General features: G+C 46.6%; 1 protein-coding gene across 9 annotated transcripts in view; it reads left to right on the plus strand.

Annotated features, from left to right (window-relative positions):
- Positions 1-24,268, plus strand: part of LOXHD1 (lipoxygenase homology PLAT domains 1) — a 141,317-nt gene that overhangs the window by 102,998 nt on the left and 14,051 nt on the right. For all 9 annotated transcript variants that reach the window (XM_074340025.1, XM_074340029.1, XM_074340028.1 and 6 more), the window contains 8 exons: positions 3,302-3,511; positions 3,636-3,771; positions 5,733-5,941; positions 6,788-6,973; positions 9,953-10,080; positions 12,338-12,455; positions 13,357-13,531; positions 15,084-15,269. In XM_074340025.1, coding sequence (XP_074196126.1) covers positions 3,302-3,511; positions 3,636-3,771; positions 5,733-5,941; positions 6,788-6,973; positions 9,953-10,080; positions 12,338-12,455; positions 13,357-13,531; positions 15,084-15,269 — 1,348 coding nt within the window. The remainder of the gene's footprint in view (positions 1-3,301; positions 3,512-3,635; positions 3,772-5,732; positions 5,942-6,787; positions 6,974-9,952; positions 10,081-12,337; positions 12,456-13,356; positions 13,532-15,083; positions 15,270-24,268) is intronic.

The raw sequence follows: 24,268 nt of genomic DNA on the forward strand, positions 1-24,268 counted from the left end.
CACTAGCTCGGCTTTCCTCTCCCAACCCAGCTCCTCGCTCTCCTGTGCCCTTTCTGCCTTAAGCCCCTTTACTCTCTCCTCAGCCTCTTTCCCTTCTCTCCGTTCACCTAAATCTGGAAACCCCCATAGGCCAGGCTGTAGCAGCAGGCTGATCGGAGCAAGGTGATTGGCTCTTCACCCAATCTGTGGTCCTGCCTGCGGCCATGAACACGTGGGCCTTTTGTGCATCGACCTGCGGGCATTTATTGAGGTCTCCCTAAGCCTGACCCTCAGCCAGGCAGGACCTTTAGTGTTCAAACATTTGCTACAGATGAGGAGGAAATGAACTCTGGAACAAGGAAAGCAGGTGTCATCTAATTGGATCTGCAGCTGGCTGGTGACTCCATGAGCCAGGCCACCTGGAAGACACCCCAGCCTGGCCATGAGGTCCCTGTGGGGTCAGGTCCTGGGCTCCCATTCATTTGCTCCATCATCCCGATATGAACCATTTCCCTTTAGCTCTGGTTTATTGCTTCTGAAGTGGAAATAGTACTGTGATAGCTACTTAGAGCCCTGGGCTGAAAAACAGGACGAGAGATGTAACAGCACTTTGTATTAGGGAAGAATAATTTCATACATAGACGCGCGCGCGCACACACACACACGCATGAGATAGAACTGTCCCTGCCCTTGTAAGGTAGCGTGTAAGGTAGCTAATAGGAAGTCTATCCATTTTGGAAAAATGGAATGTCCAAGAGGTCAGTGACTCATGGATTGTTTCTGACTCTATGCCAGGGATGTGGTTACCAGGCTCACTCACACGGGCTGCTGTGGGATGTGGCAGTGCCAGGCAGTGGCCAGGCACCCAGACCAGTGGCTGGGGTCAAATCACCTAAGTTCAGATCCTGGCTCTGACACTGACTAGCTGTGTGATCTTGGGCAAGTTACTTAGCATCTGTGGGCCTCAGTTTCCTCTGCCATAAAATAAGTTCACTGAATTAAAACATATGAAGTGCCTAGAACCATGCCTGGCCTGAAGCTGGCCCTTTATTAGTACTGGGTGTTGACAAGGCTTGGGAGACCCCACCTTTCCCTGACGTCACTGATGCCCAGAGCTGCTGCCTGGTAAATGCTTGTCAAATAGCAGTGTGCCTCATACAGCTGGTAGATCCGTCTTCGTTGTGGCTATATCCACTGAGCCTGGCACAGAGTAGGCACAAGAAATATTTATTGAATGAATAAGTGAATGACAGTATAAATGAAGATGATGCAATCCCTTCCCCTCTGTGTTCAGAGTCAGATTTTCTTTTCTCCTAGCAATTGTGACATTACAACAAAAATCGTCGCTCCATTCTGCCCAGTCCCTTTCTCTTCCTTTCCTTGGGTTTTGATGTCTCCTCGGGGGAGCTGGAGCTGCTGCTGGCTCCGTCATGATGATCTGTGTGACTTTAAGTTCACTGCTGAGCATGAAAAGCTTCCATTTCTCTAATCACTAGCTCCAGAATCCAGGAATTGTCCTCGACACCCCTCTCCTCTCTGCACCCCCTCCCCACCCACATCCAGCCAATCACCAGGTCTTGAAGATGCTCCCAGATGAGCCCTGTCAACTCCACCTCCGTTCAGCCCTCCCTTATCTCATCTCACTTATGGAACAGCCTGACTCTATGCTCCAGGCTCCTGAAACCCAACCCATTCTCTGGCTCCCCCAGTTAACCTATTCAAAAGTGATGGAGTTACTCCCTCACTTCAACCGATCAGGGGCTCTCTACCCGTCCCAGATCTGGCTCGAGCCCTCCATGTGATTCACAAAATTTCATGGCTGGGCCCCAGTTTCTAGAATGCCCCACACTCTGTCCTGTCTCCCAACCTTCCCAAGGCTTTTCCCTGCATCCACGTACATGTGCCCATAGAAAATACATAATGCTGTTCTGTGATTTTAATTTTTTACATTAAAGGCATCGTCTTATAGGAATACTTCTTCAGCTTGCCTTTGGCATGCAACGGGATACCTTGAAAATCTTCTATGTCAGGGTATTCAAGCATAGATGGAGCTGGCTCAGTCTTTTTTAACCACCACACACATAACATTCCACACACGGTATTGACATAGTTATTTAGCTGTTCTCCAAGTAGTGAACACCTAATGGCTCCCAATTTTCCACGATAAAAATTATCCTGCAGCAAGTATCCTTGTATACATATGAAGGTGTCCCACCAGGACACATGCAAAGCAGTGGAATTGCTGTGTCATAAGGTTGCCCGTTTGTGCTCTAATGAACGCCGTCACTTGCCAGTCCCCCAAGGCCTGCATGGATCCACACCTGCCGTCAGCCATGCGCCGTTCTCTGGCAGATTCCCCAGCCCGCAGACTGACCTGCCCTGACAGCCTGGAGGGCCCAGTACCCCCATCTTCAGCTTCATACCCTTCCTGAAGAGTCCTCCCAGCCCTGCCTTCAGTCATGACACAGGCGTCTGCTCCTTCCCCCTGGACTGTCCCAGAGGACATCCTATCACGCAATCTCTGGGCTCCCTGCCCTCAGCACTGTGACTCAGCACATCTTTCAGGAGAAGAGTGGTGTCACTCGGGGCTACCTGTCCCTCCTGCTCCTCAGGCTCCTGTCTGCCACATTCAACCTGTGTTTTGACTCCACTTCACCCAAGGCCTAGAATTCCACATCTTACTGAACAATTCCAAAAGAACCCGAGCACCCAAGAGTGTAATGTCACTTTGCTGAAGGGATAATCAGGGACACAGAGAAGGGCTTTATGTCACCACCACCCCAAACCTTCATGAGCCCACATTCAAGATGCTGTCCTCTGACCTCTCCTCAGCCTCGCCTCTGCCAGCGCCTGTCCTGTCTCTGCCCCCTCTCCTGCAGCTTGCTGGCTGGCTCTTCTGACTGCCTCCCAGCTTCCCCACGGACATTTCAAGTCCTCTCCCATCATTCAGAATGATTTCACCTTCTGTAGCTCTTCCCCTCCAGCCTCCCACCAGAACTCATGCCAGCACTCAACATAAATAAGGATGTCCGGTCACCAGGCCTGGGCAGAGCACCCTCTTCTGTCCCACCCCCACTCCATCTTCCAAACATCCACAGGGCTTATCCCAAGAAGAACTGGACTGCAAACTGGGACCATGGTGGAAGTGAGGCCTTGGAATACTAAGCACTGGGGTAGACCTACAGGTTCCTAGGTCTCCCCAGCTAGGAAGTTCTGTTGAGTTCAACAGTTGAGGGGTATGGAAGGTACTGGATGGATAGGGTTAAAGTGGGTAGAGGTGGGAAGCGTCCCTCCCCCAAGTCCCCACATCTGGACATCCCAGGCCGACACCTTCATCATTGAGGCCGCTGACCTGGGCGTCATCTACAAGATCAAGCTCCGCCATGACAACACCAAGTTGTGTGCAGACTGGTACGTGGAGAAGGTGGACATCTGGAACGACACCAACGAGGACGAGTTCCTGTTCCTGTGTGGGCGCTGGCTCTCCCTGAAGAAGGAGGATGGGCTACTGGAGAGGCTTTTTTATGAGAAGGTGTGTCAAAGTCAGCGGGGCTGAGCTCAGCCGTGGCCTGTCATCCTCCTCATCCCTGAGGGAGGCCACATGGGGCAGAAGCTGCCAGAGGTGTAACGGGCTTAGGTCATGCTCTTCCGGACAGGAGTACACTGGGGACCGGAGCAGCAACTGCAGCAGCCCCGCTGACTTCTGGGAGATCGCCCTGAGCTCCAAGATGGCGGATGTGGACATCGCCACAGTGACGGGGATCATGGTCAACTACGTTCAGGAGGGCACAGGTAAGCCAAGCAGAGGGCTCGTCAGAGGAGGAACAGGCACATGGATGTGCATGTAAGCTATTCTTGGACAGGCCATGCGTTAGCCCCACCATCATCTGACTTAAATCTAACATCGTGCAATTTGCACACAGCTTGCACACCTATCGCCTGCTTCCATCCCCACAGCAACCCTGAAAGGTGAGAGGGCAGGGATTCGTCCCCTTTATAGATGGGGATACAAAGGCGTAGGGAAGTTAGAGTGGTGACGCTTTTCATCCGCTGATCCAACCCCAGGAGGGTAGCACTGTAAACTCTGCCCTTACCCAGACTCTCAGGACAGAGACTCAGCTGAGAGGACCTAGAACAAGTCTCATCAGACAGAAGGCAACCGCGGCCATGCGAATCCTTTGTATGTTAGTAAAGCTTCACACAAAGGCCTTGGCCATGCATAGTTAAGGCATGACGTGGTGGGTGGGGTAAACAAGCTGGCTTTTGGGGGATTTAAGTTCCACTTCTAGTTCTGACTATAATACACGAGGCCTTGGGAAAGTCACTCTCTGGGCTTCCATTTTTCCCTCCTTTGTAAAAATATTGAAATCTCCTGACAAGCTCATTTTTCCAACCAGACTTTTGAGCTAAGGCAGTTCTATATTTGTCAATCAGACATTTAAATGCACTGCCTTTCTGTTCAGTTCTTTTAAATATAGAGCATGACAACCACTCTCTTCCCCTCCAGGAGACCACATGGTGGGTCTGTGGGGTTGAGCAGAGAGAGCGGATCATTATATATTCTACCTTCTCACTATGTGAATAAATGACAGGACCCGCAAGAACGTGCCTCTCCTTAATTAAGCACTGTGATCTACTGTGGCAAGGCCAATGGGACTCTCCTTATAAAGATTAAATCAAGGTCATAGGCAGGCGCAGAAAAAAAACAATGTAGGTAATTCCATCCAGGAAGGTCTAATTTGGAAACTTTTCAGAGACACAGATGACATAACCTATAACCCATTACATCAAGGCCGTGTCTTTCAAGCTACTGAGGAACACGAGCCAGGAGAAGGGTTTCCCATTTATATCAATTAGTAACTACAAGTGGCAGAGACCTGGAGATAGCGACTTAAACAAGTGACGGATTTTCCTTTTCTCTCACATAAAAGTTCAAGGGTAAGCAGTTGATACTGATGCTGCAGCTCCAGTGAAGTTAGAGACCTAGCCTCTTTCAACTGAATCACTCTGGCAACCTCGTAAGTGGCTTCTATCTTAAAGGTTGTCCGTAGTTCCCAGGTGACTGCTGAAACTCCAGCTATCACATCCACACTCCAACAGAATGACTAGAAGGGGAAGGGGCCAAAAGATGCTCCTCCCAGTTGAGTCAGACCCTTTAAAACAAATTTTCCCAAACTTATCAGCTTATATGTCATGACCACCCCTAGCTGCAAGGAGAATAAATACTGGGTGGGCAACTAGAACTCTATACTACACTACATGCTACATGAGCACGTTTCTATGCTGATGAATATAGTTTGATGGATGAATATGGATGCCTTCTAGAACTTTCATTTACTACGTTACATCTATAATACTATTTTATTATTCTTCCCTAAATTTCTACTTTCTGTGAGATCTTGCTTTTGCCGACCTCATTTTTGCTCTTGCGGTAAGCTTTTCAGGCATCCCCTATACTTGCGGAAAGATTATTGTTCTTACCCAGTTTCACATGGGAGTGCTAGGTGCAGCTAAGATAATTGGTCACAGGGCTTTCTGAAGTGACAAGGATGCTCTCTTTGCTCTTCACTGGGGAGTTACCAATTCCCTCACTCCTTGGAGAGTAGACACTCAATATAGATAACTCGCCAGTCTGGAAAGCTCCATTGCACTTTGTCTCAGAGGCAGGGAGACAAAGTCTCCGAGTTTCATTTCCAAGCCTGCCCTGGTTCACCTGGCCTGTTCTGAGGCTGGGCTCCCGTGATCTCTTGCAGTTATTCCCTACTATGTCTCAGTCACCACTGGGAAAGACAAGGATGCAGCCACCGACAGCCGGGCCTTCGTCATCCTCACTGGGGAGGATGACGAGTGCAGTAATCGAATCTGGCTAGACCACCCCCGAGGGAAGAAGGGCTTCAGCTGCGGCTCAGTGGAAGAGTTCTACGTCGGAGGCTTGGATGTGGGCGTCATCAAGAAAATAGAGGTGCTGGCCCCTGGGGCCTCAGGATGTTGACCACCCCCAGGGAAGGGAGGAGCTGACCTCTCCATGGGTAGGATGGGACGTAGAGGGTGGGCAGAGCAACCAACCTGAGACGTGCCTCAGAGCAGGTAGCGGGGCAAGACCTCCTGTCCTCTGCCATCATGTTGGGTGAGTCACTCACCCCTCCAGGTCCCAGTTATCCACCTACCAATAGGGACGCCTTGTGTACTCGTATTCTATTGCTGTGTAACCAATGACCACAAACGTACTAACGTAAGACCACACAAACGTATTATCTCACAATTTCATTGATCAGAAATCCAGAGGTGAGTTACCTGGGTCTTTCTCCCAAGGTGCCACTGGGCTGAAATCAAGTTGTGGCCAGGGCTGCAGTCTCACCTGAGGCTTGGGGTCCTGTTCTAAGCTCACTGGTTATTGGCGATATCTATGAGTATTTCCTTGTGGTTATAGGACTGACGCCTCCAGTTCCCAGAGGCTGCCTGCATTCACTGCCATGCATCCCTCTTCGAAGTATGGAAGGCCAATAAGAGATGTCTTCTGCTTCACATGTCTCTGATTTCTTCCATCTCTGACCTCTAGACTCTCTTTTAAAGGGCTTGCCTGATTAGGTCAGGCCCACCCAGAATACTCTTGATTAACTCAAAGTCATCCAATTAGAGACCTTAATAATAACTTCAAAATCACTTCCCCTCATGGAAAGGACTTGGGTCAGTTAGTCCAGAGAACATTAGGAAAGCACTGAAGGAGGAAGCTGCATGATGCTGAGCAGACAGGGCTTCCTTTCCAGTCGTGCCAAACTCCTCACGGCACCCATGTGTCCCCTTCCAGCTGGGCCATGATGGGGCCTCCCCAGAGAGCTGCTGGCTGGTGGATGAGCTGTGTTTGGCTGTGCCCACCCAAGGTACCAGGTACACATTGCGCTGCAATTGCTGGCTCGCCAAGGACCGAGGAGATGGCTTCACCTCCTGCGTCTTCGACCTTCTAGATGCCACAGTGGTGAACATTGGGGTGAAGGTATAGAAGGGGCCTCTGTGTGTGCATTGAACAGCAAGGGCACTGCAGATTGAGGGTGTGGAGCAGTGAGGAGATGGAAGTGAGGGAAGCAGGAGACTGTCCTTGGGGCATTGGCAGAGGCTTTAGCCTGGTATACCAGCCAGATGTGCTTTGCTAGGAGCCAGAAGACTCAAGTCTTCTGGTCCGCTACTGTGTGACCTTGGACAAATCATCTTGACTCTCCGGGCCTTGGTCTTCTCATATAGCACATGGAAATAATGCTTCCCATTCTGTTCCACATAAGATCTTATGAAATAATGAGATCATGAACAGTCCATGAAGAGCTTTGCAAAGTTACAGCTCTACATAGATGGGCAGAGTCATTATTCTCCAAGGATGCTCCATTAACACCGGTAGGACGGGGATGGGGACAGATGGCATTCAGGATTCTGTGAGCCTCTGGGTCTCAGAGTACAGTGAGACCTGTCTGCACAAGGCCCTTCTTAAGTGGAAAAGGCTGGAAGGCAGGAGCTCTGTGCTCGTGTCCTGGCTCCATCTCTAACTGGCCAAATGACCTGGGACACGTTGTAGAAACTTACAAGTCAGTGCTGAGCAGGAGACAGGATGCCGGGAACTGGAGCCTAAGGCTACATGGCCCATTGGCAGCCCAGAGGCCTCTGGTTCACGTGACCCTGCAGGGTTTTCTTTCTCTCTGAGAGCTGTGGGGTCAAGAAGACTCCCGCCCTCATCTCAGTCCCTGAATCCAAACCAATGGGCTACAAGATTTAGCTCAGACGCTGCCCACAAAGGTGAGAAGGAATCACCCTGGACCTGAGCATGCCCTGCCTGTATTATATATTGAAACAGAAGGAAGGGCTGAGTTATGGGCTGTGAAAACCTTGGCAGGCAGGAGAGTGGATGCCTGCCCCTCCCCTACTGGAAAGCCAGAGGGCAGAACTTTCTACAACATAGACAGCCGCCCCTCCTTTCCCCAGATATCTCCATCTGTGGCCAGATGGTCTGTGTGGGCGAGCATACAATTCCTCCAGGGACCTCTGTCTTGACCCAGTTCCCAGTGTGCACGTGGGCATGTGTGTGCCTGTGTGTGTGCCACCCCCCAGCACACATGCACACCCCCCTCAGGGCCGCTGCATCTCCCTCTGAGCTCTTTAGTCCATGGAAATCCGGACTCACATCCCTGTTATTCATGTTACAAAAGAACACAGGTTTGTCACTTTACAAAGAACCGCAGGGTTCTTTGCATTGGCCATCTCCCCGGGACGTCTGATAGCAGACCGGAATTACAAAGCCCTGTTTCTGTGTCTCTTTCTGGAAACACACCTGTGACATAAAAAGAGATGTGTCTGTATAAAAGGAGAGAAAGGTAGACACAGAGAACATAGGAGTCTGGAGGCACCAGCCTTCAGGGGCCAGTCTCCTTGGGGCCAGAAAGCACTCATTTTGATCATTTTATTTTTTATGCCTGTCTGGGTAAGAGCAAAAAAAAGCATCCGGCTCCTGCTTTCATTCTCAATAGCTCTGCGCCCATCACAGAGGCCCTTGTTAGATGGTCTAAGCGGATTTTCCTGGTAAAGCAAGAGCCTCTTCAATTACTGCCTCGGCAAACCTGTCCTCCGAGCCAGGCCTGAAAATACTACTTCTAACCTTGCAATATCATGGCGAAGATTCCAGCTGGTGGTTGAAAAGCAACCAGCACCCAATAGGCACAATGTGGTAAATAACTTGGGTTCTGAATTCTAAAGCTTCTGGTTAGTGGGCACCAGGCACCTGTACAGGTGACAACACCATGTGGCAGCCACAGGGGAAGGGAAGAGTCAGGGATTTACAAAGGAAATGGTTAGCCTGGCATTTTCTTGGCCACGTATGCAAGCCTCTCCTGAACCATTTTGCTAATAATGCTTTTGGGAAGCATTATTTCCATGTGCTATATGAGAAAATCAAGGCCCAGAGAGGCTAAAATGACTTGTCCAAGGTCACACATTAGCAGACCAGAAGAGGCTTGAGCCTCCTGGCTCCTGGCAAAGCATGTCTGGCTGGTATACCAGGCTGAATTGGGGACCTAATTGCTAGTCCCCAGGCACCTGGTGAAAAGGAGCGGTGTAAGAAGCCAGGACCAGAAGGCACTCCATATCATGGATAAAGATGGCCCCCTTTGCCGTGAGGCCGGCTCTCAGAGGAAGAACCAAGGCAGGGGCTTCAGTGAGGCCACTGTCTTGGGAAGGGCAGCCTGCTCCTTCCCCCTCTGGTGGAGACAGACAAAGGGAATATATACTCTTTGGGGCAAACTTCAGGTAAAAGGGCAACATCCCAAACTAAAGCGAAAGAAAATCAGATAGAATATGTGATTGTCCCGCTTCCCAGGTGAGTGGAGGCAGAGCTCCCTTAAGCATCACCTCTGAAGTGTTCCTTGCTCACTGACGCTCAGGGTGTGTGTGGGCTGCAACATGACGGCGGGACAGTCACCCAGAACTGCTGCTGCTTCTTGAAGCCATACCATGTGACAAGTCCCGTGTCTGTATCTCTCACAACTCTGTAAAGTGTTTATTCCCCGTTCGGTGGACAAAGCAGAGGCTGGCAAACAGGGGGCATCTGCCCAGGTTCAACAGCTAGCCAGTGGCAAATCTGGAATTCAAATGGCGCTTTGGAAAGCTCCAAAGGCTACTGTCCTGCCACCATATGCTGCTAGAATACAAGGACTTAGGTTGGAATTCAGTTGACAAAGAAATCAATGAGCCCTGGGGCTCTCAGTCATGTTTCTATTGCACACGTTTTCTCTATCAGAAACAGAACCCCCTCTAGTACAGGACTGAGCACAGTGGGGGTACACAGAGTAACAAAGCCTGACTTGCCCTCTAGTCATTCACGGTTGATTGGGTGGGGGCGGGGCACTCTTTTCAGAGCCACGGAGGTAGGAGAACATGTTGTGTTGCCCTGGGGAGAATAGGCCCAGGCTCGGGACTCACATCCTTTTCCTGGCAGGTGCTCCATGAAATGACGGTGTGGACAGGGGATGTGGTCGGCGGTGGCACCGACTCTAACATCTTTATGACCCTCTACGGCATCAATGGCAGCACAGAGGAAGTGCAGCTGGACAAAAAGAAGGCCAGGTATCCAGGGGCAGCCTCTCCCCGTTGTCTTCCCTCACACCCAGTCCTCCACCCTCAACCAGACTGCTTCCCTCACATCCCCCTCATACCTTGCAGCCTTTCAACCCTCATGTCATTGTCCCTGTGATTCTTCCCTCCTGAAATGCCCTTCAACCACTCTCTTGTGTCTCAAGGTTTTTCTTTTTCAAGGTCTACCTCCTCCAGGAAGGCTTCCTTGATCACCTCAGCCCATAACCAACCTATCCTTCTTTCATTCGTTCCTTTGTTCCTTCCTTCCTTCCTTCCTTCCTTCCTTCCTTCCTTCCTTCCTTCCTTCCTTCCTTATTTCCTCCATCACTTGGAAATGTTTATTGGAAGGTCTGTAGATTAGTTGATAGCATTGTGTCGTTGGGAATCGCCTGAGCCTCTGTCTCAGGACAAGGCTGCTGAACTTTTCCAGGGTTTGCCCTGCTCATCTCCTTAGAGGAGCTTCTACTCAGCAGCTGAAGAGGTGACATCTGGGAAGTGTGGACTGTGACTGTCCCTCACTCCCTTCCTTCTCTGATTTTCTTCTGTTCCCCACCCCCTATCAAAGACTGCCCACCCCAGCACCCACTCATACATGAGTCTCTGTGACTGAGGACAGCCTGTGGCTAACCAGGGCCAAAGCCTTAGGTTGAAAAGGCAACTATTTTTCAGAAGAATTTTAGGCATTAGAAAACATGTATCAAAGACTGACCGCTTCTCCAACAGCAGCCCCACAATGTGGGAGCCCTACTGCGTGTCTACTGAGGTGCCGTGAGGGGGTCTGGGGCAGCAGAAGGAGGCGGCTAGTGAGTGGTAGAGGGATGAAGGGCTAAGGAAGGGCTTTCCCTTTGGATGTGGGCCTTCTGCCCTGAGGAGAGGAGGTCCATCCAGGTGTAGTGGGGTTTAGTCTGTAAAGAAGGGTGAGGCAGCAAAGTAATCCACTCTGCAGTCTTCTAGAAGAAAAGTTCATTTCTCCCTTTCTGAACACTTGCCCACCATAAAAATCTCCATAAAATGGAGATACATGGCTAAATGCTAACGGTGAAAATAAAGGAGAAATACAAAGCCAAACTTCTCAAGTTCCTTTGATCTGCAGCATTGCACACCTGGCAAGAATAAGGAATCAAATGAGTTGAAAGATTATGTGAGAGACTCTGTATGTGATATGAGCTTGACGAGGGAATTTGTGAGCTCCTTCTTCCAGTATCCACATGACCAGAGGGGCGCACTGGGCTTAAATGAGAGCAGGAGGGATTTCGGGCAGACTTTAGGGAGAACATTTTCTCTTCTAATACTCATAAAATGCACATGAGCAAGTTATCAAAAGAGATTAGACTGCACTGCTGTTCCCCCTTGGCTTTAAAGACTAGGAGTAATTAGTTCTCAGTTTGTAATATTTGCAGTCCCAGGGCCCACTGGCTGTAGCCTCTGTTTTTAAAAATATATCTCGTATTCAAGAAGGCATGACGATTGTCATGAAGTGTCATAGCTTCAGTGCTACCTGCATTACCCCCAGAGGCTTAGCAGCAGCAGCAGCAGCATCTGGAATCAGTCAGCGATCAGTCAGCATCGAAGTTCTCATTTTATGTGCCACCCTGTGGGAAGAGCAGTAAGGAATAAAGATAGAGCATCTCGGAGATGATGAGTTCATTCAGCAGAAAAATTGTAATAGCAACAAAAGCAACATTACCTTCTATCCACCTGCCATTTGGCAGTTATTAGTAGCATTACCCAATCGAGGGCCACTGCAGTCAGTGGTGCAGATTATGTATTTTCAAAATGTGAATGGCACCATTTAGAGTTGTGCAGTGCACAACCTGCCCCACCATTCACGGCGACCCTGTACAGTTTTCCAGGTATGAATTTTTATTTTTATTTTTTTACATTTCAAGTTGATTTCACATGTATTTGGTCCTTGTGACACTTTTGTGAGATTCCAGGACTAGTGTTATTCTCCCCAGACTACGATGAGGAAATCAAGTCTCAGAGAGGAGCTAGGAGTCCATAGGTGGCTAGAAGAATGAGATTCGGTCTTGACTCAGGGCTACTCCTACCAGTCAAACCCACTTCACCCAGTATTTTGGGAACACACCTGCCGTACAAGACACAGACTAATAGAGGGTCACTGGGAGCTGAGAGAGAGGCTGAGTAAAAGCTTGTTTTCTCCTTCCCCTGAATTTGGTTTCTGGCATGAGCTGAACCCTCCATGCGGCCAGCTTTCCTCCCTCATGCCCATTTTCTCCACCCCCAGATTTGAGCGGGAGCAGAATGACACCTTCCTCATGGAGATCCTGGACATCGCTCCGTTCACCAAGATGCGGATCCGAATCGACGGCCTGGGCAGCCGGCCTGAATGGTTTCTGGAGAGGGTAAAATGTCCGCACCCTCGCCTTCCCTTCCACCCACGGCCCACCCTTCTTCCTGCTCTTTTGGGTAGTCAGCGGACCTTGATAAAGTGCAGACGTCATCTTAAAGGGTTATTCCACAACCCTCCCTCTATAATCCAGTTAGGCCCCTTTGATGTGAATTAATCAGAAGACATAGTTTTATTTATTTGTGTCCAGTCAAAAGTGAATCAACTGCCAGAGAATGCAGCATGCACGGCAGTGTGCAGAGACGTGGGCTTCTTGGAGGAAGTGAGTTGGGAGGAGTGAGAGAGGAGCAAGGAATGGCACAGCGAGAGACTCTAATGGTGGGAACTTCAGGCAGGGCAGCCAGGCGGCTTTTGGGGCCCCTGTGATTACCCAAGTAGGTTCTACCTCTTTCTCCATCTTGGACCTCTACTGCTCCCTGACCCAGTCCTCTCATCCGCTGTTCCACCAAAGGCCGTCCCGAGTCCCCTCGGGCTCCTGCTCCCCTGGTCAGCTATTAGCAGGTTTTTCTTGAGCCAACCATATGCCAGTGCCCGTGCCAAGGATGATCTGGCCAGTTCGGTGCACTGGTCCCAGGTGTTCATGGCTGACCGTGATTTGGTTGGTCCATTTTCTGCCATTCATGCAGCGCACATTTCTTGTGCACAATCTTGGAAACATGTTTGGACAAATTGCCCATTTCCAAGTCCCCAAACAAGGGTAGTCATGGTGGGGGTTTCAGACCCTGCACAAGGCACACAGGGCAGGGTTTTTGTCCTGGAGACGGCCCATGCCACACGTTGGTCTAATCAGAAGAAGTCGCCTCAGGTCTGGGATCGTGGGTCTGAGAGGCGGCGTTAGCAGGGAGGGGATCTGTGGAGGTGAGGGAGGTGTTCCCATGCCGCTTTCTCTCCCCCAGATCCTCCTGAAGAACATGAACAATGGAGACCTCACCATGTTCTACTATGGAGACTGGCTGTCCCAGCAGAAGGGCAAGAAGACGCTGGTGTGTGAAATGTGCGCCGTCATCAACGGAGAGGAAATGATGGAGACGACTTCTTACACCATCATAGTTAAGACCAGTGACATCCTGGGTGAGTCAGAGGGTCCCTCCCATCTCCCACGACTCTGACCGTCCTCAGGTTCTGGCTCAGGCCCTGGGCTCCGGTCAGGACACTTTTCCTTAGATGGCCTTCCAAAAGTTAGTCAGTGTGTCACTTTCTGTGTGGACAGAAGTATCTCCTCTCAATGACTGAATTGGCTCTGTCCCTCCCACCTCGGAGAAGTGGGGAAACATTATCAAGCAGTATGCTCAGCGCTGTTGAAAATGGAGCATGACTCAGAGTCCTCTGTCTTCCTGCTGCCTCCTGATGCCGTTCACCCAGGTGCCGTGCAGCTCGGGGTTCCTTCCCACATCCGGGTGCTTGGCAACCATCTGCTGTGTGCCAGCTTTGGCCTGAAGCCTTAGGATGGAGACATGCCCCTCGGCCCTTGTGGGTCTCACATTCTCGTGAAACGACGACAGTGAGGTTCTGTCAGCACAGGTGCTGGGGAGCCTAGAGGAGGACCCCTTACCTAGCTGGGGCTCAGGGACACAGGTCATGAAGGCCTTCCCAGAGGTGGTGCTGAAGTCTGATCCAGAAAGATAAGCAGATGCTACTGAGGCAGACGAGACACCGGAGGAAGGGCCTTCCAAGCAAAAGCACTCGTGTGTGCGAAGGCCTGGAGCTGAGAGGGAACATACTCTCATCATAGAGGCAATGCCTCCTGCTGACCCTTCCCTACACCAAGCCTGTTCTCTAGGAGCTGTTGCAAGGAATCTGGCAAACTCATTCACACTCATTGTAAATGGCTAGTGAGGGATTCACTTGTTGGCCCTGGTAGGTTACATGTTCAACAGAGAAGCCTTCAGCCAAAGAAATGAAGCTCTCATGGTAGGATCTCAGGCAGAAGTGATGAGTCAGCACAACTCGTAAAATCTGTTTTTGGCACCTCCCTTCTTCCTTTTCTCCTCACGGTGGAGCCTCTACTCCTTTTGCTTAAGTTCCAAGTGTCCACATGTTTTCAAGCCCCTCCAATCCCCTCATGATGCACCCTCAGAAAATAATTGATAAATTCAGTGGTAACCACAGGGTGTGTATCAGAAAAGATCCACAGGGTCACCTCTTTCAGAAGTATGTTCTTTCTAACTGGGGTCAATATCTCTATTTGGCTTAAGCAAATGATAGGAACTCTAGTGTAGAATGTCAACCAGAGGTAGATTTGGGGAACTTTCCTCTGAACCCATGGTGTGTCAGAGGGAGCCTGCATTTCTAAACTATAACGGCAGCCTACCTGGTGTGCCTTGTAAGTGTGGGTTTATTTCCCCATCACGAGATGAATTCTTGTACTAAACCATTCAGACTTGCTAACTGGGACTCCAGTTAGTGCACCAGCATATACAAGGCACAGAGATACAATGAAGGGTAGAGTTGGAGACCCGAGAGTCCCAGAACACTAACCAGTCATTTCTGACCTCACCCCTGGCCTCGTTGACCCTGAACTTGTCCATCTGCCCTTCTGGCTCCTCCAAGGACCGAGGCCAGAGCAGGAGGGCTGTGTTTTGGAGAAGCCAGTATCCACAGCCCTTGTTTTGTGCACTCCCAGGTGCGGGCACTGATGCCAATGTGTTCATCATCATCTTTGGGGAGAACGGGGACAGTGGGACGCTGGCCCTGAAGCAGTCGCCCAACTGGAACAAGTTTGAGCGGAACAACACGGACACATTCAGCTTTCCCGACATGCTGAGCCTGGGCCACCTCTGCAAGCTGAGGGTCTGGCACGACAATAAAGGTAGCTCCCGCTCGAGGTCAGGGTGGTCGGGGGGACAGGCCTCAGCGCTCCACCTGAGCCCCTCCCCCTCTCCCTGACAGCGTGTCAACCCTTCTACTTCAGGGTGGCCTGCAACTGAAAACAGCTGATTGCCACCATTTTGATGCTCCCATCAAAATTTCTGGACAAATTTTAGAGATGAAGCTTCGTTCCTCCTGCTTTTTCCCAGCGTGATGAGTGGTTCTTAATTTTCTGTGATATTGGAGCATTAAGTCTTCCTAGTTCAGGCATAAAAATTAAGGGGGGAAAAAGGCTATCTCACCAAATTCACTTCCCAGGGATTTTCTATGAAGGGTTATGCTTGTTTATTTATAATAGCAAGTCTAAAATTAGTCAAATGCACTTATAAATGATGGAATAGGATATAAGCCAAGTGAGAAATTTATTTTTAACTTCAAAGTCCCTAAGGAGACGTTGTCCCATTTGTAATTGTGATGAAGTTCATGTTCTCAATGTCTCTTTGGTTGTCCTTTCGTTGTCTTCAGGCCACACTGACCATTTTTTTTCTGGCATTGGGGCTTTAAGCTCTATTTTATTTAATTAGAGAAGTTAAATACCGACTTTTACCTCCTGTGAAGCATACTGTCTTCTTAATTCATCCCATTCTACCTCAGACCTCTTGTCCTCCCGTGAAACTAGCATCTGCTCAAAGCCTTCTCCAGCCTTTCTCCCTCATGAGTGGTCCAGAGCTGTCCTGACTGTTGTATTTGTCCTTCCAAGTCCCCACTGAAAACCAATGCATCTGTCATGGTGACTGATTAAACCCAACTTGGCAGTTTACAACTTCTCTTCCTAAAGAGAATCTAGACTCTTTTGCTTTAGCATAGGTTAAACAGTTAAATATTTTCCATAACATGAAATAAATTCATATTCGGTACAGGGAAAATAGTCTTCAAAGCAATACAATAACAAATATGTGCACAGCACTCCACAATTCTCAAATATCATTGTCATATCCATTCAGTCATTCATTTAGCAAACATTACAGTGTTCACTACATGCCTGGTGCTCTCTTAGGTACTAAAGATACAAACATTTTATCCTTACAACAACTTGGTGAATTACTGCAGCATTTTATTATCTCTTTTTTGTACAACCAAAAAATATTGAGGCCCTGTGAAGTCTGAAGATCTCACTTAGTGCCATATAGCAGGGAAGGGATGGCACTAAAACAAATCCAGGTCTTCTGATGCTAGATCTGATGCCTGTCCTGGTACACCATGCCAGGTGCCAGCCCACCCTGCCATCGCCATGCTGCACCCTCACCCAGCCACTGTGCCAGTGGACAAAAAAAAAAAAAAAAGATGAGGAGATGATGGCAGCTTTTTCTATCTCTGTTGGCTGTTCCCCCATACATGTTTGTTATCAGGATGTGGGGTGGGGGATGTCTTATCTAGAAAAGCCTTCTGTGGAAGGAGACATTTCTTCCTTATGTGTCCATTCAGGTGTCATCATTATGAGTCTATGGAAAGAAACATATTTGTAGGAAATTCTCAAAATATTCCTAACGGCTCTCCTTCGTGTGAAGACACAACAAGAAGGTGGCCATCTGCAATCCAAAGAGAGAGCTGTCACCAGACACCTACCCTTCCAGGGCCCTGATCTCAGACTTCCATCTTCCAGAACTGGGAGAAATAAATTGCTGTTGCTAATCCACCCAATCTATGATATTTTTTTATTGCAGCTCAAGAAGACTAATATACCCAGAGATAGGGATTATCATTTCCTTTCGGCCTTGATATGAATATGCATACATAAAAATAAATATACGTATATATAAATAGAAATATATATATATATATATATATATATATATATATATATATATATATATATATATCCCTAGTGAATCACTCCTCTTTCCTAAGAAGGAAACAAAACAAAGACCCCTGAATTCTTTTCCACCCTCTCGTTATCCGTTATGATTGTCTTAGGACTAGTAGCAGGTTGTCTGGTAGTTGAAAGTCTGATTTACTAACAAGAGTCATAATCATTAAGACCGTCTTCTTCCCCAGAGAGTTCATAAGACCGGGATGAACTGCTGCCCATGACACCCAGCAAATGGATCACTCGGGCAAGACAGTCACTTCAGTGTTTAATTGGGCTACCAGTAGCTCAGTAAAAGCACTGTACCCCACTTGTGATGGTGTGATCATGAGCCTTATTAGAAGGATTTGACAGATTAGATTAATAGGAGTGAGATGGGGTGGGGGTCTGTCTACCCTAACATCCATGCATACAGTTTGCGATTGCACTATCCACACCAGAGGCAAACCATTGTTTAGAAAGTATATTCCCAGGAAGTATGTCCCTGCTCTCATCACAAAGAAACGTATTGTATCCATGAGCTCCCAACTCTCTGCCTGGCTACCAACACACACTGACATGATATTAGTACTTTTGAGAGCAGAGGGGCCATGCAGCAAAGACTCTGCCTTGGGATTTGCTTCTAGACAGAAAAGTATTCAAGGCCACTGGGCCAAGATAAAACACACCAAATCCGAGTGCAGTACCATCAGGGAACCTAATATCAGTGGGGTTAACTGCAGCAGCTTGAAGTCCAGTGAGGCCAGGTAGTCCAGAGTTATCATTCTCAAGGTGACAAACTCATTGCTCTTAACTTTGGCAGCTGGGATCTCCATAGCCCTTGCAGGCAGTTCAGGGGTAATTGGGGCTCAGAAACCAACTATATTCCTCTAAGCAAGAAAAAGAGAAAGAATCTAGAGCTAAAATCATCATAAACTAGCTTCTGTTCTGATTCTGGACTTGTCATATAATTCCAGCCATTTGGACCCCTGCCTCGTGACCTAACTCCCACCATACACCCTGCCGTAATTACATGTCCCTGTTTATAATTAACACACTCTCTTATGTCCTCACCTCCTTGCTGAAAGTTCTTCCTATTTCTAGAAGCCCCTCCCAGAACAGTCATCATATTTGTAACTACATACGTATTCTGTCTCCTTTACTTGACTGTCAGCTCAAGTCATTGTCTTCTTCATGGTTCTTTCCCTAATGCCTATCATACTGCTTGTGATAGCAGGGACTTAACATATTTTAATAGAATTTATTCATACCCTTATTTTGGTCTCTTAGATCCATCCCTGTATTTTCATGCTCCAGTCACAGGGAACCCACATTTCTCCAGCATCAGAGTTTTTCCTTATGTCTTAGTATTTTAAAAAATGTAGTCCTGGCCATGACCTCTTTGTGATCATGACTAAGCCCTCTAATACCACTGCCCACATCTGACACTGATTATGTGCATATCTAGACTTTCTCGGTTTGCTTTGATGTGTTTTTCTTCTATGCAAAAACCCGACAGTCAATTCTTTCTGTCTTATCGTTGTCAAAACCCTGAACGAACAGAGAAGTGGTTCAGCACCATGGACAGCTCTACACAGTTCCATCTGCATCATTTGTTGCTACTAAGATGGATGGTATAGGGACCAGGCTCTTCAAAGAGTTTGATTCCTCCCTTGGATAGCCTAAGACTATGTGATTGCTGATTGCTTTGGCCCATAACGGCCCTTGGACTTAAAGAAATCCTGAGTCACTGATATTATCTTCTTCCCTTTGTAGGCAGAGAAATGGGCCTCCTCCCCTTCAATCAGATATTGGATCTGAAAGCAGGACCATATCATTGGCAGGGAAAGGAACATTTCTATATCTTCACTGAACCCAGGTGGTTGGGATATTAGGGTCGGGAGAGGGACAGGAAGTCCTGGTTGTGTGCCTAATTTTTTCTTTATAGTCGCTTTCTCCTCCAGGGATGGAAGTTTAAATGTTAAAATAAGCTAAGACAGCTAAACATGTCCTTAAGTGCTCTATGCCACATTTTTTTCATATTCAGCTTAAAAATATTCAAGCTACATTATGCTTCCTTTGCATAGAAATTTATGAGGACAAATATATTTTGTTTGAGAGTCTTCCACAAAAAGTTATAGATCCTGAAAAATGACTGTATAAGTCAGGTTGCAAATGATTAGTTAATAGCATAGCAATCTTCTCTTTCCCTGAATCTCCCTTTCCATCTCTTTTTGTTTATCCAATAGTTCTTTTTTATGAAATTTTTAAAACATGCACAAAAGTGAAGAGAATAATAAGTATAATGAACTTCCACATATCCGTCGCATAAATTCAAGAACTATGATTTGTTATACCTGCTTTCCCTTTTCAGTTTTCTTTCTTAATTTCTTTTTGGTTGCTGGAAGATATAAAATCAAATCCTAAACCTCATGTCATTTCATCCCAAAGATATATAGTATGTTGCTCTCTTAAAATGGACATTTCCTTATGAAATCACAATGCTATTATCACACTTACAATGATTTCTTTGTGTCATCCAATTTCTACTCCATATGCGAAGTTCCTTAATAACACAAAAAATGTCTTGGTATTTGTGACTTTGTTTGAATCATTATGCAAACAAGGTCTACACACTACATTTAATTGTTATGGCTCCTTCGCCTCTTTTAATGAAGAGCAGGGCCTACTCCCTTTATTCTTCTAAGCCATTAACTTGTTGAAGGAACCGAGTCCAATGATCTATAGAATTTCCGCATTCTGGACCTGTTTGCTTCTTCATGGTATCATTGTGTCTTTATTCCCCATATTTTCTATTATCTAGAAGTTACCATGTTTCCCCAAAAGTAAGACCTAACCGGAAATTAAGACCTAATGCATCTTTTGGAGCAAAAATTAATCTAAGACCCAGACTTATTTTCAGGGAAATACGGTAGCTTGACTCACCCAAGAGGTACCGTTTTCCCCGAAAATAATACCAGGTCTTATATTAATTTTTGCTCCAAAAGACAGATTAGGGCTTATTTTCCAGTTAGGTCTTATTTCTAGGGAAACACAGGAGCTCTCGAGGCTTGATTAGATTCAGGTTCAACTTTCTTTGGCAAAAATACTTTAAAGGTAGTACATGAAGTTCTGACAATTAAGTTTGTGAACTTGTTGCAACAACATTGCTAACCTTTTTAGATATCAGAGGGATTATTCATTATGAATTTGTACCAACTGGACAAACAGTTAACCAAGTTTACTATTTGGAAGTGCTGAAAAGACTGCATGGAAAAGTTAGACGATCTGAACTTTTCTCCAACAATTCATGGCTCTTGCATCACGACAATGCACCAGCTCACACGGCACTGTCTGTGAGGGAGTTTTCAGTCAGTAAACAAATAACCGTATTGGAACACCCTCCCTACTCACCTGATCTGGCCCCCAATGACTTCTTTTTTTTTTACCAAAGATAAAGGAAATATTGAAAGGAAGACATTCTGTGACATTCAGGACATCAAGTGTAATATGACAACAGCTCAGATGGCCATTCCAGAAAAAGAGTTCCAAAATTGCTTTGAAGGGTGGACTAAGCAGTGGCATTGGTGTATAACTTCCCAAGGGGAGTACTTCGAAAATGACCATAGTGATATTCAGCAATGAGGTATGTAGCACTTTTTCTAGGATGAGTTCGCGAACTTAATTGTCAGAACTCGTACGTGTATACTTCATATTACATCACAGCAGTCCCACTCTAATTGATGCTCACATAGAATAGTGGATCCAGGGGTGGTCAGCTTGATTATTCCATTGTAAAGTCCCCCCATAACTCTTCATATAATGGCTTCATCCAGTGGTGACCAATTAGGGTTACGAATGGTGACTTTCTAATTTTCACTTCTTATCCACTTATTAGATAGAATTCTGTAAAAAAAAAAAAAAAAAAAAAATCCTTCAAGCTATTTGAAGTATGGTTCTTAGAGGAAAATCAAGATAAGTGATTAATTCTTCCCTGTAATTCCAGTTATTGAGAGAGCTTTTATAATAGTGAACAAATTATAACTGTGTTTATTTTCTAATTTATCTTGCTCTTCTTCTTACTTCCTCTGAAATAAAAACTCTATTGTGAAATGAGGAATTTTTTAACCACAAAATGAATTTACATGTTTTCTTTTCAATAGTATAAATTCACAGAAATATAAAGGACCTCCTAAATACTCAATTTTATCCCCATCACATTGTTCAAATAAGGAAATTGAAGCATGGAAATAAAATGTGTGCCATTTGTAAGTATGCTGAGCATGGAACCCAGGTCTGCCAAATCCAAGAGTGTCACCCTTGGTGTCCTAGCTCTGATGATGTGTATATGAAAGTGTTTGCAGAAAGATAATAACTAGATTCTTGTATTCCTTTATGGCTAGGGCTCTGTGATGGTTCCATATCTCATTTCAAACAATCCATTAATCTTATTTAAGAAAATTGGTTTACCCACCTGGACCCTTAACTTGCCAAAGGTTATTTTTAGGGGAGTTGTTTGGAGATGTAAATTATCTATTTATTCAAACAATATTTTCAAGGGTTTGTGCTGGAATAAAAAACTGACAGTTCATACTAAATATAATTTATCAATTCTATGTTTATTATTGAGTCAATATCCCTGTGATGCAATCAAGAGGCCATAAGACATAGTTCCCACATCTTAACATCTTACTGGAGAAGTTAAAGATACACGTAAAAATCACCATAAAAGAGTTGAAGCATGATCATGACCTCAATAGCAAAGATATCCAAAGCCATCTGTGCCCACGGCCAAGTGAGTGGACAGTGAATGCGGTAGGCCTGAGGATTTTGAAGGGCTTCATGGAGGAGGTGGGGCCTAAGTTGTCCAGAGGATAGGTAGGAATTTAAGCCAGGTTCAGAATAGCTTGGACCTTTAATGAGAAAGGGAAAAAATGCCAAAATTATGCTTAATAAATCCATCTCACTGGGATGGAGGATTTACATAAGGGCTCTTCTTTATGGACGTAAGAAATATGGTGAATGGAGTCAGGTCCTAAGTATTTAAAACACAGAGTTGCTCTCTTTTTATTCCATCAGATGTGGAAAACCACTGAGGAATTGCAGGTAGTAGATGGCGTGATGAAACCCAGGGAGTACCCAGGAGTCAGTCAGTCTCACTCCCATACAGAGTCTGCCATTTCTTGCCTGGAAAAATTGGGGCCCCACACTGGTTCAGTTTTTAAGCATTTTTCCTACAGTAAACTTTAGAACATTGGGGATAAAATAACCAGTTCTACTAGGACAGCCCATGTTCCCTAGTGGGGCTTTGAATTACTCCCTCCTTTATAAAATGTGGCCACCACGGCCATTCTTCCTTGTTCTTCCCTATTCAATAATAGTACACATTCACGCACTCAACAGACATTTATTAAATAATGTGCCAAGCACTGTTCCAGACACTAGGACAGAGTGGTGGATAGATCAGGCAAGATTCCTGCTCTCATGGGGCTTGCAACCTAGTGGAGAAAGACAGACAATACGCAAGGAAATAAGAACAAAATTGTTTCAGATTGTGGAGTGGGTATATGGTGATGTGATGGCAGGTAATTGGGGATAAAGAAGCTTCTGCAAATAGTATGGTTAGCAAAAGCCTTCCCAAAGATAGGAGATTTGATCTGACACTTCAGTAATGAGACAGGATGAGCATTCAGCACTGGGGATGTATTGTTCCAGGCAGCTATAAAAATAAATGCAAAGTTTCCGAGGTAAGACCAGATTTCATATATTAAAGCACTAAACAGTCAGTGTAGATGGATACAGTAAGTGAAGTTGCAAGTAGTAGGAAATGAAATCGGAGTGGAAAGGGATCAGGTGAGCAGTTTGTATTTTATTTTGAGAGTGACGGCAAGCCATTGGGCAACTGGAAATGTGTGTCCATTTTTGTGTGTCCCTTTGTGCTTATAAGACTTTTGAGACCAGCAGCAGGATCTACAATTGTGGCTTTGGGTACTGTCTGATCCTAGCGAGAAGGTTTTTGGTAGGAACAATGGGACTACCCCCACAGCCCGACGTGGCATGAGAGCAAGATGTGAGAGTAAAGCATATACATGCCTTCCTGGCGGGGTTACTTTGAGGACATATTATGAGCAGCAAGGGTCATCACCATAACCTGTCATACCACTGGGATTTCCCCCCACGTAGAGCCCCTTGGCTTTCCGAGTTATCAAGGACATTGAAGGGTGGAGAATAACGGAACCAGTGCATGATGCAGATAACCTGCAGCTGTCACAACAAATGCATATCAATTCATATGCAATAGCTATGACTTGGGAGGGACACTTCTGAAAGAAGCCCTGCCAATTCCAACTAAGCAGCTATATGTTCAATATTAGGGCAAGATGTGTCAGGTTTAACAACGTCCCCTAAAGAAAGAGCAGCTTCTGAGTCTTCCTGTAACTGTCAAACAGCAAAGGTTCTTGAAGTCATGACATTCATTCAGCGTTCATTGAGTGACAACTACATGCCAGTTGCTATGCTAGGCACTGGGGAAACAAAAACAAATAAGACTGGTCCCTGCCTTCAAAGGCTCATGATCTGGGAGAAAGAGACACATATGAACAGGGTGGTTAAGATGTGGCCAAAGTAGGTGAGGGATGCTATGGGAGCAAGGCGGATATACGATACAGGCGGAGTGGGCAGTGGTGGTGATGCCTGAACTGATTCTGGAAGGATAATGGGTGTGAGCTAGGTGGATACTGGTGTCAGGAAGTCACAGGATTCATCCTTCAGCTTCGTGAACTCCCCAAGTTCTACTTCCTGGGTCAGAGAGCCCATTGCGAATCTTATAAAGCTATAGGCCCTCTCCCTGGTGAAATGTCCCTGTATAATTATAACACAATTTCTCAGGGCCCATAGACTGCTGAAATCTCATACATAAATCCTCTATGGGTTTATGAACCCCAAGTTAAGGGTTTTGTAAAAATAATTATATGCGCTGGGCTAGAGGAACCCTCAGAGATCATCTAACTCAACCCCTCTTTTCACCAACAAGGAGACCAAGGTCAAGAGAGCTCAGAGAACTTACCCAGGGGCACACAGCCACGGGGCTCAGGGGAGTGGAAGTCTGATGGGGGAGGGAGAGCACATGCAGCTCCCGGTCCTCACGACCTTGT

This window comes from Rhinolophus sinicus, linkage group LG09, assembly GCF_036562045.2.
Source record: "Rhinolophus sinicus isolate RSC01 linkage group LG09, ASM3656204v1, whole genome shotgun sequence".
Lineage (NCBI taxonomy): Eukaryota > Metazoa > Chordata > Mammalia > Chiroptera > Rhinolophidae > Rhinolophus > Rhinolophus sinicus.